This window comes from Phoca vitulina, unplaced genomic scaffold, assembly GCF_004348235.1.
Source record: "Phoca vitulina isolate PV1807 unplaced genomic scaffold, GSC_HSeal_1.0 scaffold7, whole genome shotgun sequence".
Lineage (NCBI taxonomy): Eukaryota > Metazoa > Chordata > Mammalia > Carnivora > Phocidae > Phoca > Phoca vitulina.
This window is the reverse complement of record NW_022589710.1, coordinates 68,847,943-68,863,956: the sequence shown is the minus strand read 5'-3', so window position 1 is coordinate 68,863,956 and position 16,014 is coordinate 68,847,943. Positions and strand designations below refer to the sequence as shown.

Here is a 16,014-nt window from a genome sequence, read left to right as displayed (position 1 = left end):
ATTTATTTATCAGAGAGAGAGACAAAGACAGAGCACAAGCAGGGGGAGCAGCAGCAGAGGGAGAGGGAGAAGGAGGCTCTCCGCTAACAAGGAGCTCAACGTGGGGCTCGATCCCAGAACCCTGGGATCATGACCTGAGCCAAAGGCAGACACCTGACCAACTGAGCCACTCAGGCGTCCCTCATTTATTTCTTTTTTAAGATTTTATTTATTTGAGAGAGAGAGCACGGGTGCATGTGTGAGCAGGGGGGAGGGGTCACCCAGGTACTCCATTAAAATGTCATTTAAATGAAATGTTAAGGGGAGCCTGGGGGGGCGCCTGGCAGGTCATGATCTTGGGGTCCTGGAACTGAGCCCCACTTTGGGCTCCCTGTTCAGCGGGGAGTCTGCTTCTCCCTCTCCCCCTGCCCCACCCCCCCACTCTCCCTTCGTGCACCCATGCACACTCGCTCTCTCTCAAATAAATAAAATCTTAAAAATAAATGACATTTTGGGGCGCCTGGGTGGCTCAGTCGTTAAGCGTCTGCCTTCAGCTCAGGTCATGATGCCGGGGTCCTGGGATCGAGTCCCACATCGGGCTCCCTGCTCCGCGGGAAGCCTGCTTCTCCCTCTCCCACTCCCCCTGCTTGTGTTCCTGCTCTATGTCTCTCTCTGTCAAATAAATAAATAAAATCTTTAAAAAAAAAAAAATAAATGACATTTTAATGTCATTTCTCTCAAACATTTTGGAAGAACACTTTGTCACCTTAAACCAACTTTAAAAAAAAATCGACAAGGGGGAAGGGGGGGTCTGGCTGGCTCAGCTGTGGGGCATGTTGACTCTTGACCTCTGCGTTTTAAGTTCGAGCCCCATGTTGGATATAGACATTACTTAAAAATAAAATCTTTGGGGGGGCGCCTGAGTGGCTCAGTTAGTTAAGCGGCTGCCTTCGGCTAGGGTCATGTTCCCAGGGTCCTGGGATCGAGCCCCACATCGGGCTCCCTGCTCAGCAGGAAGCCTGCTTCTCCCTCTCCCACTCCCCCTGCTTGTGTTCCCTCTCTCACTGTCTCTCTCTCTGTCAAATAAATAAATAAATAATCTAAAAATAAATAAAATCAAAAAATAAAATAAAATATTTAAAAAAATACATAAATAATAAAAATCAACACAGAAACCATAAAACTCAACTAGACACTAGATACGATGTATTAATAAAACATTCAAAACACAAAACAGAAGAAACTGTTATATTGCAACTATAACCCTATCATTTCTAGGGTCACAAATACTTTCGACAATTGTATTTAAAGCTGTGGGAGGAATTAACTCCTTCCAAATCACTGAATCAGTATTCAATCCCCAAACTCTACCTTATTCAGACTTCTACTACATTGCTACAGATTTCCTCTCCCACAAAGTGATTTCAAGTTCTGTTTTTAATATAAATACAAACTTACATTACACCTTAGCAAAGATCACTGTTTTCCATTAGAGTAGGGGACATATAGAAGACTATTTCTTTTTACATTATGCACGGAACCTCTGAAGAAAGACTCAGAAAAAAGTGAGGGCTAAACCATAAATTGCTTACAACAATCTATGTAGCAGAGAAGAAAATATAAAAAGACAACCTGGGAGAAAATACAGTAACTTGGATAGAACTTTGATGTTTCATCTCCAAAGATTTAAGAGTTTTTTCAACTGAACTGCCCCCCAGAACCTTATAATACCAAGGAAAATGACCTTCTAAAAGCCTAAATTTCTACAGTACAAGTTAACACTGATTTTATTTATTTTTTTTAAAGATTTTATTTATTCATTTGACACACAGAGAGCAATAGCGAGAGCAGGAACACAAGCGGGGGGGGCGGGAGAGGGAGAAGCAGGCTTCCCTCCGAGCAGGAGCAGGGAGCCCGATGCGGGGCTCGATCCCAGGACCCTGGGATCATGACCTGAGCCGAAGGCAGACGCTTAATGACTGAGCCACCCAGGCGCCCGATTTTTTTTTTTTTTTTTTAAGATTTTATTTACTTGAGAGAAAGAGAACATGAGCAGGGAGCCCACTGTGGGTACTCGATCCCAAGACCCTGAGATCATCTCTTGAGCCAAAGTCAGATGCTTAACTGACTTGAGACACCTAGGCGCCCCTTAACATTGATTTTTTTTTTTTAAAGATTTTATTTATTTATTTGACAGAGAGAGAGACAGCGAGAGAGGGAACACAAGCAGGGGGAGTGGGAGAGGGAGAAGCAGGCTTCCCGCCGAGCAGGGAGCCCGATGTGGGGCTCGATCCCAGGACCCTGAGATCATGACCTGAGCCGAAGGCAGACGCTTAACGGCTGAGCCACCCAGGCGCCCCTATTGATTTTTAAAACCACTATGTTCTGGTCAGTCTCAACCAGCTAACCTTTGAATCACAGTCACCATCCACGGAAGGGAGTACTGTGGTAGAACCCTACCTTGAAAGCATTAACTCTCAAAGACAAGAACCTCAAAGTTTAGAGCAAAAACTCCCTGACTCAGAACCTAGTTAATGTGTACCTCCCCTGGCCCAGGGAGTGATTCAAGGTGTCTTTACACTATCTAGAAACTTGATCTGAAGAGATTTACCTACGCTCTCTGGTCCTCAGTATTCTTTTCTGCTACATAAATGTTTTGGACTCCTCCATCTTCGAGGAAAGGGTATATAACTAAACTGTAGTAAGTACACGTGACTTAAGAGCAATCATCTTCAAATATCTCAGTGCATGACTTACGTTCAAATCAATGGCTTCATTATAATCCAGTCTTCCCTATGAGTAAAGCAGGTGATGCAAGGACCACTATTTGGCAACTTAAGTTAAATGAATGATAATCAGAATAAGGATAGCAGAAAATGTTTACTTAGCACTCTGTGTGCCAGGCACTGTGCTAGGCATTTTACATGTGTAAGTTAAGATATTCTATTATCTGTTTTACAGATGAAGACAAGAGGGAGGGAACTTGCCCAGGGGCAACACACACAGCTGGCAGGAGGCCCTGCCAGGACCCAAACCCAAGTTTGAGGACGGAGCACCGTAAGGCACTGAGACAGCCCAGGCTCTCCCAATCCACGCTACACTGCTTCTGAAAGAAACACGAAATTACAAAGGGGACACGTGGGTGGCACAGTCAGCTAAGGCTCCAACTCTTGGTTTTGGCTCAGGCAGTGATCTCAGGGTCCCTGGGCTCCACGCTCAGCGGGCAGTCTGCTTCTCTCCCTCCCCCTCTGCCCCTCCCCCCGCTCTTGCACTTGTGCTCTCTCTCAAATAAATACCTTAAAAAAAAAATTACAAAGAGGACTATAACTGACATAATCATGGACTATTAGTGATGCAAACAACCCCTGATTTATGACAGAGGAAACTGAGGTTTCTGGAAATAAAATGACCAGCTCTACCTTTAGCACCTGCTTAGTCACAGAGCCAGGGCATTCAATCTGCAGACAACCAGTTCCAAGTGTCTCCTCACCACACGACTTGACAAGGTTGATCTCACAGGATCTATCATTACCCCAACCTCTCATGGTTGGGTGAACACTGCTGTCTAAATCACAAAACATTCACCGTAACTTATTAATTTTAGAATATTTATAAAATTGATTTTTACAATGAAACTGAAGCATAGAAAATAATGTGTTCAAAGAGGAACACAGAACCACCAGTAAAAAATGAAAAGCAGGTCCAGGGAGTCTGCTTCTCCCTCTGACCCTCCTCCCTCTCATGCTCTCTGTCTCTCATTCTCTCTCTCTCAAATAAATAAATAAAATCTTAAAAAAAAAAAAAAAAAAAAAAAATGAAAAGCAGGTCAAGACCTCTGTTCAGTAAAATTATTCCACATTAAAGCAGAACACATTTTACTAATATAAATCAACTCTGAAGTGACAGTTGAGTCAATGACAACCCAAATTTTCAAATCTCATTAAGTTGGATTCAATGTTCCAAATATAGGTTGCTTTTTTAAAGGACCATTATCTCAAAAGTATTTATCATTAACAATTTCCTCTTCTGTAAGTCTCAACTTTAGTATCAGTAAACTGTGATACTGAAAACCAATCCAGGATAAAAGTTGACATAATAACCCATGCTTCAGAAAACAAAGAACTTGAGTCAACCTTAACATCCTGTCACTGTGTTTCTCCAGCTAGAAGACAACAAAGAGGAAGAGTACCAAACAATGATAGAAATATATAAGCTATAAAAATATATAGGTATCTATCTATGTGTATATATATATATATCGACTATAGATTCCTTCCTTTGCATGCTTACTGGTAAGATCATGGAAACATTCACATCTTTATATAGAAAAACACTACTCATTTCCAATTAAATTATGCTTTGCAAGTGTAGGAAATAACTAACCAGAGGTAGGACAAAGTAAGCATTCCTCCCTCTTACTCTATTCTGTGATTACTAAATTCTAAAAGAAACCAACGACAACTCAGCACACGCTACAGCACGGGTATGGAAGGACAGTCTGGACGCCAGACCTGGGAAAGAAGCCTAACTTTTGTGTGTTTTTTTTTTTAAAGATTTTATTTATTTGACAGAGAGAGACACAGCGAGAGAGGGAACACAAGCAGGGGGAGTGGGAGAGGGAGAAGCAGGCTTCCCGCTGAGCAGGGAGCCCGATGCAGGGCTCGATCCCAGGACCCCGGGATCATGACCTGAGCTGAAGGCAGAAGCTTAACGACTGAGCCACCAGGCGCCCCAAGAACAAAGCCTAAGTTAAAGATGTAGAACTACATTCTGGTCTTTGTTTTTAAAACTAATTGATAAAACTTTTCCTATCATTTTATTTGCCAAGTCACACCACAGTCCACAAATCTAGTCTGGGTCTTCATCTGATTAGAAGAACTGAATCAGCATTTTAGGGTTACAGTGCTCCATCCATTTTATTCACTACCTGTAAGGAATGACAGAAGTGGATCTTCCTTGGACTATACAGGGAAGGTCAGGTGTTCCTAGCTTCAACCATTTGCTTTTAAAGCTAAATAAGGTCAAGTTGGGATACCATAAAGAAAATCTGACTTTAAAAAAAACTAAAATCAACTTCTTCCACTCACACATCTTTACCAGAGATGTTTTTTTAAAAAAAGAAAGAAAAAAAGGCTTCCTGAGGAGTTTCACATTCACTTGTTTAAATTCTGGTTTAAAAAAAAAAAAAATGCACTCAAAACTCAGGCAGGGAGAAACAACAAGCACTAACAATCACAATTTCAAAGTCCGTATTATTCCTAACCTGTACTCATAGAAAGAACCTTTCAGTCTTAAGACCTAAAAAAAATTTTTTTTTTTGCCATGAATCAAACATGGTGTACCATTTCTATTCCGAAATGGAAGTCTCCTCTTCCTGATACTAAGTTCTGTATAAGAACACACCTAAAAAAAAAAAAAAAACAAAACTAGGAAACAATGAGTTCCCACAATTTTCAGCCATACCTATGAATGTGTCCCACTGCTCAGACTAGCAAAACAGGGCTTAAAATTGTTTGTCAGTTAGATTCCTTTCCAGATTAAAACAACACAAAATAAGAAATTTATAAATATTAATACCAAACCCCAATCAACTGGCAGTAAGACTACACAGAACATTTACAATGTTTTACTTTTTAGAATGGCAGCTCTCTAGTATTTTTATGGTTGTATCTATTCCATCAAAAATACAAGGGCAGCTCAAAATATGATCCTACTACATCTGCTATTTCAGAGAACAAACCCAAAGAAGTCATTACTAACAATGCAGAGGTAGACATCCATATTTAGAAGAACGTCAGAAATCTAATTCCTGTTGCTGCCATCAAATATGCCCTTTTCCTTAGTCACATCATTTAAGTAAAGCTCTCGAAATTAATATAACTAAAACGTAGTAAAAATCGACCAACTTAACTAAAAGATCTATGCAAGTTGATTTTTTTTAATATGTGTGGGAAACTTGGTGACAACCTTTGCTTTATGTTCTGTATATTAAAACAAAGATGGACTTGACCTACAAAATGAAGATAGGGTCAACTGTAACCAAAAAACAGTATGCTTCCCCTGGTGGCCAACCTAGGAACGGAGAAGGCATGCATACAAGAGAAAAAGCCTGGTCTCCCGGTCCTATCCTGTCACTCTTGTAAATGAGAAGTCACTACCAAAAAAGGAAGATGTGGGGGAAGGGGAAACTATCAAAAAGACTAACACGAATTTAAAAGGAATACAAACCTGGGTATTATACTACATAAATTTAAGAGATTTAAATCAACAGACTAAAATTTAGAAGGCCAATATGGGCAAGGTCATTTATTTCCAGAGTGCCCAAAAGCTCACTCAGGGATCCCTGTGTATTTTCACTTCAAAGAACACCCAGAGTTTAGTACCTTAATAACAGCTTAAGAGCAATCTCCTTTTTCAAGGACTAGATCCTTGCAATTTTCTGCAGTCTTGTTTCCAAGGAAAAGCATTTATGCATTTATTTTCTCAAATAAACTAGTGGTATAACCTACATAGATACCTTCCAGCTCCAAAGCCCTCCAACCAGAAAGCCTGTTAACAACTCCAGTTCTGCAGGATTCTCTTTTGAATTTTATTTCTGAAATAAAACCCGTATCCTTTCAAACATCTTCTATGCCAACAATCTTTAAAGAACAGTCCTACGGAGACCAGCTAGAATCTCACGCATTAAAATCTGACGAATTCCTTTGTCTGATTAGATTTTTTTCTGGTACCACTTTAAATTTGCTTCCACGCAGAATAGCAGCAAGGAAAGTAAATGTTCCATTCTAGGGTGTAGGGATTTCTCGGAGGTGGAAATCATTCCTTAGGCTAAAGCCTCTGAAGGTTCTATTCTTTCACAACCCCTTCCTTCAAGGAAAACAAAACAAAACAAAACAAAAAAGGAAACACACGGACATTTACAAATAGGTCCTAAAATCAAACTGCCACGAGCAAGCCTCTCTCCCCAGGCAGGCGCCCTCTGGGAAGCACACTTCTTAACTGATTTTGGGGGGTCGCTTTTCTACTCCCCCTCGGGCTGGGAGGGGAGTCAGGGGCGAGCAGAAGCCCGGGGGGCCGGCAGGAGGAGGGAAGGGCCAGCGCTGCGACATTTGGCAGGACAGAGACGGGTGGGCGGACGTCCCAAGTGCAGGGCGCTCGCAGCACGCTAACTCTCCGGCGCCGGCACCCCGACCCCCCGGCCAGGGCGCAGCCGGCCCGGGACCCCGGGCCCGCGGGAGCCTGCAGGCCAGGTGCGGCCGCGCCGACGCCGCCCCCGCCCCCGGGGCTCAGCGGGCCCGCGGCAGCGACCCGACCCCGGGCGGCTTGGGCCTCCGTCCCCGGGGTGCCGAGGCGCGCTGGCGGACCACGCTCGGGTGTGTGTTCCCCTCCCGGTTCTCGCCCTGCTGTTCGCCCCGCGGACGGCAGGGCGAACACACACAAAAAGAAAAGTTGTCCGAGGGCCCCCGCCCCCTCGGGTCGCGGGGCCCCGGGCCGCTACTCACCGGGGTCGAAGTCGGGCACCACCGCCTGGTACTGGGGTCCGACCCGCATGCCGCCGCCACCTGCGGGGAAGCAGAGCACGGCGGTCAGCGCGGGCGGGCGGGCGCGGGGGCGGCGCGGGGCGGCTGCCACCTACCGTGCTCCTCGTCGCTGGACGAGCCCGAGCTGCCTTCCTCCCAGGAGTTGCTGCTGCTGTTACCATTGGGCGCCGCCGCCGCCAAACTTTTATTCTGCCCATTATTGGGGGCGGCGGCGGCCGAGGCGGCGGCCGAGGCGGAGGCGGCGGCGGCGGCCGAGGCGGAGGCGGCGGCCGAGGCGGCGGAGGCGGCCGAAGCGGAGGCGGCCGAGGCGGCAGCGGCCGAGGCGGCCGCGCTGGCCGCGTTGTTCCTCCCTCTCCGCTTCCCTGAGACCTCGGGGCCCTTCTCCACCATGGCCGGCATCGGCGGGGGCCGGGGCCGGGCGAAAGTGGCGGGGCCCCGCGGCTCCTGAGGAGGGGGCGCCGGGCCGGGGGGGTAGGGAGCGCGGGCGGGCGCGGGGCTGGGCGGGCGCGGTGGAAGCCCGCGGGCGCGAGTCGGGGCTGGGGGTGGCCTGGCGGGCGGAGAGCGGTGCCGCTTCAAGCCCCCAGCGCCGAGCCGAGCGCAACTTTCGCTCTCATCGCCGCCCGCACTTCACTGGCACTAACTACTCCGGGAGCCGCGAGCGGGCGGGGGGGGGCGGGGCCTGGGGCGAGAAGGGGGGAAAGCCGCGCGCAGCCCAACCCGAAGCGGGCTGGCTCCGCCCCCCACGGGCTCCCATTGGCTTCTGTGGGATTCGGACAGCGAGCGGCAGCGCGGTTGGCTCGGCACTCCCGTCTGTCCAAGGGACGGGGGCGGGAGCGCGGGGAGGGGGAGGCTCCGGGCTTCCGTTGGTCAGGTTCGGTTGACGCGTATCGCCCGGCTGTACGTGGTTTGAGGTTTGTAATCTCTCTACGCCCCATGATCCATCTCTCTAGGCAATAGCGAGGAGTTAGCTGCCCTCCCCGCCCCCTCCCTCTGCTGCGGCCCCCCCCACCCCCTCACCTGCGCTCACCCCCCGCAGCCTCTGCCCCTACATTCCGCGAAGGGCCCCACTGTGAGTCCCGTTGGCTTCAAAAAGTAAAATATGCGCGACACGAGAAGAGAAATAGGATGCAAGGTCGGGACTACTTTCCCCCTCGCGCGGAGGATTACAGCCACAGTTTGAATGGGTTCTATACAAAGAGGGGAAACTAATTGGAAGAAACTAATTGCGCCCCCACCTTTCCCAAGGGATATGGGGGTGCCTCGGTGCCGGCGGTCCCCGGTGCAGGGGACAGGGTTCCCAGGTGACAGTCTCCCCTGGAGAGAAAGGAAGCAGCGTGGGGGCTCGGAGGGTCTGTGGAGGTTTCTGCTAATTGGGTGGGGGGAGGCTGGAAGTCGCCGCAATTGCCGGAGTTGCGGGCGCGGCGTCCGCGGGGGCCGGAGGGAGGGTCCCGAGCGGCCCCTGGCCAGACGCGGAGTCCGGGCGTCGGGCCCCCTGCCATCCCTGATGACCGTTTAGTCCTCGGTGAGGGGGCCGAATTGTCCCTGCGGGAGGGGGCACTTGCAGAAATGGGGAGGAGGACTTATAGAAATGGGCTGGGGCCAGGAAGGGTAAAGAGGAAGAAGCTATTTTCATCCCAAGCCCTTGGTAGGGGAGGAGGGTCAACTTCCTCCCAGGCAACAGCCACTTTTCCGGATCTGCTGCCTGCCCTGCCTCCCCCAGTCCCCACCGGGCACCCGGCGAGGGAGAGCATGACCCAGCCCGAGACATCCCCGCCTGGAGGGTGGTCACCAGCCAGCCTGGGGGTGCTTTACCGCTGGCTGGGGAGTGGGGGGAGCGTGGGACTCCCCTGGAGGTCCGCGTCAGTCCCACCTCCACAGGCCCCCCCCAAAAACAGCGCGCTGATCCTGCATAATTAGGAGGCAAGAGAAGATCTATAAATGATTTTTTTTTAATTCAACGGATAGCTATTTTTCTTTTAAGTTACTTCAAACCTAAGCTTTATAGGGGGACAGTTTACACCAGCTCTAGATATAAATAGCTACAGGGAGAAATCTGGAGTTTTATGTTTTTAAAACCTGAATAAATAAGCAGAGTGTTCTCGTCCACATTTTATGCAGCATGAACCATCATTATTAACTTCAGTGAAGTAACCACATTCACTTCTGCCTACATGGCCTTTAAGAAACAGGGCTGGGAGCCCTCCCAGTGGAGGACCCCTGCCCCCACCAAGTTCAGGGTCACATCTTCTGGCCTCCCCTTAAAAGGATGCCCCTCTTGTTGGAGAGCCCCAAGCGTTGCAGATGTGTGCCCTTGGGAATCCCCCTAGACCACCACCTCCCCACCACCACCAGCTGGCCTGGGTAGGGTGCAGACAGCAAAGCCCAGGGTTAGGAACCAGAGGTGGTATTCTGGGGCCCAGCCACCTGCTCACTTGGAGTCTATGAAATTCTACCACCAGACCCTGGAATGATTAGCCTACAACAGCACGAAGGTGATACTAAGTCATTTATTAGGGCAGCAGGGATGGCAGGACACCAGGTCATGAGCACCACCCACCAAACCCCAAGGTTGGGGCTACTTCCTGACTGGGTTATGACTGTGGTTACATCATTGGGCTATCCAACCATTCACTTTCTTCAACAAATATTAACACCTAAGTTACTTTGACATGTGTTGAGGCCTCTTTCTAGTTTGACCCCAAAGCCACGTGGATACCATACTGGCCTTGACCCTCCCAACTTCCTCATCTGTAAAACACAGACAACAATAACCACTTCCTGGCCTGGTGAATTTTTATAGAGTCCATCTCCCCAGCCCCAATCTTCGTCTGCCATAGGGAACCCTCCAACCTTAGGAAAACCCCCTTCCTGCACCTCCTATTGCTTGGGGCAGTGGAGGGCCACTGGGGTGTCCACACACAACCCTTCTGATTGGGAATCTGTGACCTCAGACTTCAAACAGGCAGAGTCAGCAGCCCTACCATGTTTTCCAGTGACACTCTCTCCCACTCTGAGACTAAGATATCCCACCTTCTCTCCTTTCCTCACACCTCCCACAGTCCCTTCTGCCCTCGCTCCCAGCCAACGACCTTGGGTGACCTTCTCATTCTTGGGTGAGAAAAGCTGAAGCCATCAAATGGGATCCCTCTGAACTTCCAGGCCCCAAACGGACAAATGCCCGGGCCTAGCACCCACTCCCCTCCCCTTCAGGCTCTCCCACTCTGATCTGGATCTCTGGCACCTGCTTCCCGCTGCCCTCCCCTGGCTGGTCTCCTGTGCCATCAACCTCTCTCTTTCCCCTGGGTCAGTATTTTCCAAAGAAAGGGGAAAACTCTCCCTTGCTTCCAAGCCTCCTCCCCCTCCTGCCCCTCTCCCTACTCCACACAGAAACCTGCAAAAATGTGTCCACTCCCTTCCTTCCTTCCTCGTCTTTCCTCATGCCACCTTAGCAGGGCTGTCCCCACTCTTTATTCTTGCTAAGGTCATCCACAACCTCCAGGCGTCCCAATCCAGTGGTCAGTTCATGGTTTCACTGAGCTCCTCAGCAGCACCTGAGCCCATCACTCCACCTTCTGGAAACTCCCTGAGGTGTCTAGACCTCAGGATGCCTGGTTCTCCTGCCTCACAGACCACTCCTTCCCAGTCCCCTTTGCAGCCTCCATCCCCCTCCTTTCAACCTGGTGCATAGTAGGTGCTCACTAAATAATTACTTTATTATTATTATTTTTTTAAGATTTTATTTATTTGACAGAGAGAGACACAGCGAGAGAGGGAACACAAGCAGGGGGAGTGGGAGAGGGAGAAGCAGGCTTCCCGCGGAGCAGGGAGCCCGATGTGGAGCTCGATCCCAGGACCCTGGGATCATGACCTGAGCCGAAAGCAGATGCCTAAGGACTGAGCCACCCAAGAGCCCCTCACTAAATAATTATTGAGTGAGAAGTGAGCAGTAGGGAATACAGGCTGCTGTTGGTGCGCAGAACAGGAGCCAGTTCCAGTGAGGGGAGGATTCCTGAAACAAGTGAGGTCTGACCAAGACTTGATACGTGCCCTACAAGAGGGGAAGACCTTTGAATTTCATCAGCCCAGCATCTCCCCAGAGCGAGCCCCTCCCCATCATCCTCCTTCAGGAGTTTGGCTTGGGGCCTTACGAGCCTGTGACCCAGGCCTGGCTAGTCAGAGCCCCCCAGCCCCTGGCTGCTGTGACCGGCTCAAGCATTGGCACATGACCTAGCCAGGCCAATCAAGGTCCTTTCTGGAACTTTTTGGGGAAACTCTTAGGAAAGAGTGTCTCTCTCTCTGAGGACCAGGAAAGCCTGGAGCCTCCAGGTCAGGGCCAGGTACCTGGGTCCTGTGCCCAGGCTCCGTGTGGTCGGTCAGTAGCCCAGGCACCTGAGGAAGGAGTCCTCACTTGTCCTGGCCCTGCTCGAGGGAGCACCCACTACCTGACCAGCCTGTGGACAGGGGAGGGCTGAGGCCTGATGGGATGTTTGGAACTCTCCTCCTCTCCACACCCTATAAACGGCCTGAAATCCTGGCCTTTTAAATGGAGCAATTTGAGTTTCTGTTAGAACGCAAAGACTCCTGGGGCGCCTGGGTGGCTCAGTTGGTTAAGCAGTTAAGCGTCTGCTTTCTGCTCAGGTCATGATCCTGGGGTCCTAGGATCCAGCCCCAAAGCGGGCTCCTTGCTCAGTGAGGAGTCTGCTTGTCCCTCTCCTTCTGCTCCTACCCACTGCTCGTGTGCTGTCTCTCTCTCTCTCTCTCAAATAAATAAATAAAATCTTAAAAAAAAAATGAACTCAAAGACTCCTGACCGCTACAAATAATTGGGCATTAACCTGGTGCAGAGCAAGGGAAAGAATGTGTAGGCAGAGGAAATAGCAGCCTCCCGTCTCCTGTGAAAGGCTTAATGAAAATAGCTGGGGCGCCTGGGTGGCTCAGTGGGTGAAGTGTCTGCCTTCAGCTCAGGTCATGATCTCAGGGTCCTGGGATCGAGTCCCGCATCGGGCTCCCTGCTCAGCGGGGAGTCTGCTTCTCCCTCCCCCCACCCCTGCTCCTCCGCACTGCTCATGCTCTGTGTGTGTGTGTGTGTGTGTGTGTGTGTCAAATAAGTAAATAAAATCTTAAAAAAAAGAAAGAAAATTAAAAAGCTGGTATCTTCGGGGTGTGCCTGTGTGCCCCGTTCTGCTCTCAGCCTTGAAATCCTACACTGATGGAATCAGCCCAATAATCCCATGAGGTGAACACAGTTTTGACGGCCCACCCATGCCTTGCAGGTAAGCAGAGGCACCTAGGGAATGAAGTAATCTGGCCAGTGGAGGGGCCTGCATGTCTCAGCCACACAGCTCTGCAGCCTCACTTTGTTAACAAATTCTGCTGGGCCAGGAATAGCTTCCCCAAGTCTGCAGCCAGGCAGAGGGCGAAGGGAACAGGGGCTGGGGTGGCAGGAAAACTGCCCAGAAGCCAGTCCTGGGAGGGTTCGAACCCCCAAGACTATTGAGAAACTGCGATATGCGGCATGAATTTTAGCCATCCCAGGAGTTCTTAACCAATCTGTAGATAGAATTCAGGGGAACCGTGAACCAGGGAGAATAATTACAGCTTTATGAACCTTCTTTCACTGAAATCCAGCATTTTCTTCAATTATGAATGTAGGTGGTCTTAGCCATGGCTGCGACTCTGTCACTCATAGAATTCATGATACTGTCTCATCATCACACTGCAATTGTTGGAAAGATCTCAGAATAACTTGTACCCTCACCTCCAAAATCACAGAGATGTTAGACCCACTGCCAGATCTTGTTACCTTTAATGTATTAATAACTCAAAAAATAACTCAAAATGGATCATAGACCTAACTGTAACAGCTAAAACTATAAACCTTGAAGGAGAAAACAAAGGAGTAAGTCTTGGTGACCTCGAGTTAGACAAACGCTTCTTAAATGCATTCCCAAAGCATAAGGAACAAAAGAAAGAAGTCGATAAATCAGAGTTCTTCAAAATTCAAAAATTTTGTGTTGCCAAGTGATACCATCAAGAAAGGGAAAAGACAGTCCACACAATGGGAGACAATATTTGCAAATCATGCCCTGTAAGAGACTTTATCTGAATATAGAAAGAACTCTCACAACTCAATAATAAAAAGATTGAATAACCCAATTTTAAAATGGGTGAAGTATCTGAATAGACATGTCTCCAAAGAAGATCTACAAATGGCCAGTAAGCGCCTGAAAAGATGCTCAACATCAGTCATCAGGGAAATGCAAATCAAAACTACAATGAGATACCACTTCATACCCACTAGGATGGCTGGAGTGAGAAAAGATAATAGCCAGCGTTCGTGAGGATGTGGAGAAATTGGAACCTTCATGCCCTGCTCCTGGGTATGTGAAATGGTGCAGCCACTTTGGAAAACAGTCTGGCAGTTCCTCAAAAAGTTAAATATGGAAAAAATAGAAGAAAAAAAAAAGCTAAATATAGAGTTACTATATGACCCAGCAATCCCACTCTTAGATGTCTAACCAAAAGAATCGAAAATGTATGTCCGCACAAACACTCATACATAAATGTCCATAGCAGTATTATTTACAGGAGCCAGAAAGAAAGTGTCCAGCCCCTCTGTCTCAGCAGCCATGGAGGGGCAGCAGCTACGGCTCTGCGCTCCCCCGTGGCCCATGGGCCTCAACAAGGGCCACAAGGGACCAAGGACATGAGCCAGCAGAAGTGCAGCCGCCACGGTCACACCAAAATCTGTTCAGGACATGATCCAAGAGATGTGTGGCTTTGCCCCATATGAGCGGCGTGTCATGATGCTGCTCAAGGTCTCCAAGGACAAGGGGGCCCTCAAGGTCAACAAGAAAAGTGTGGGGACACACGTCTGTGCCAAGAGGACAAAAGATGAGCTGAGCAAGGTCCTGGCAACCATGAGGAAAGTGGCAGCCAGGAGGGACTGAACACCCACCCCCTCTCTACGCAATAAAACCTTTTCAGAAAATGAAAAGAATGGGGCGCCTAGGTGGCTCATTTGGTTAAGCGTCCTGCTTTTGATTTCGGATCAGGTCATGATCTCAGGGTCCTGGGATCGAACCCCCCATTGGGCTCATGCACTGGGCATGGAGTCTGCTTGAGATTCTTTCCCCTTCCTTCTCCCCCGCCCCATGCGTGTGTGTGTGCGCACGCGCTCTCTCTCTCTTGCACGCAAATAAATAAATCTTTAAAAAAAAGAAAGAGGGGCGCCTGAGTGGCTCAGTTGGTTAAGCGTCTGCCTTCAGCCCAGGTCATGATCCCAGGGTCCCTGCCGAGCAGGGAGCCTGCTTCTCCCTCTCCCTCTGCCCGCCGCTCCCCCTGCTTGTGTTCTCTCTATCAAATAAAGAAATAAAATCTTTAAAAATAAAAAAAAATTTTTTAAGTTAAAAGAAATTTAAAAAAGAAAGAAACAATGTCCATCAACTGATGAATGGATAAACACAATGTGATCTCTCCATATGATGGAATATCACTCATGAAAAGGAAAGAAGGACTAACACAGGCAGCAACATGGATCGTGGATGAACTCTGAAAACATTATGCTAAATGAAAGAAGCCAGTCATAGGAGACCACATCGTATACGATTGCTCTATAGGAAATGTCCAGAGCAGGCAAATGTCGAGAGACAGAGAGTAGATTAGTGGTTGCCGGGGGGGGGGGGTCTGGAGGGGTAGGGCAATAGGAAGTGACTGCTAATGGGCATGGGGTTTCTTTCTGAGGTGATGAAATATTCTAAAATTGATCGTGGCGACAGTTGCCCAACTCTGTGAATATACTGAACACCACTGAATTGTAGTTTAAATGGGTAAATTGTATGGTAGACGAATTCTATCCCAATAAAGCTGGTTAAGTAGAGATGATCAACACAGAGGAATCAGGAGGAAGGAAACACATAGGAGACATCACACGGAGCCTGGTATTTCTGTATATTTTGTTTGGTTTGCATCCCTCATTTGCAGGGGGAGGATGGGAGAGCCTCCCTGCAGGGCCTAGAGGTTTCCCCGTCCTGCTCCACACCAGCCGCCTTGGGCGCTGCTGACTTAGCTAGGTGACCACAGGAGGGCCACCCCGAGGCTCCTCGTCCCACAGACCCCTGACTGGCCAGTTCGCCATTGTGCAGTTACGGAGGAGAGACCTGAGCCGGGGTCTGTCAGCAGGGCAGGATGTGGGAAGGGAAGTAGACCAGGCCCTTTCTGGCCCAAACCGCCTCACTCTTCAGAAGCTCCCCAGAGGGTTTGGGACATAGCTGCTGGCCTGGTAAGAAGGAGGCCTCCCAGGGTGACTCCCTCAAGGGGCCACAGGCACATGGGAGGACCGGCAGAGACAGACCCCAGCCCCAGGCCTCAAACGTGGCCAAGGCAAGTCTCCACGCTGGAGGCCACAGTCTCCTGGCTCCGGTCTGCCTCAAGAGTCCCCCATTTTGGAGACCTCTCCTTCCCAGGGGATGCTCCTCTTACCAGGCTACATGGC

General features: G+C 49.1%; 1 protein-coding gene across 1 annotated transcript in view; it reads right to left on the bottom strand.

The window, feature by feature from the left end:
* The window catches only part of RCOR1 (REST corepressor 1), a 115,073-nt gene extending 107,154 nt beyond the window's left edge, over window positions 1–7,919 (bottom strand). The window contains exons 1-2 of the mRNA XM_032405968.1: window positions 7,616–7,919; window positions 7,482–7,541 (exon numbers count right to left, since the gene is read on the bottom strand). Of these exons, the coding sequence (XP_032261859.1) occupies window positions 7,482–7,541; window positions 7,616–7,919 (364 nt within the window). The remainder of the gene's footprint in view (window positions 1–7,481; window positions 7,542–7,615) is intronic.
* Window positions 7,920–16,014: the final 8,095 nt, after the last annotated feature.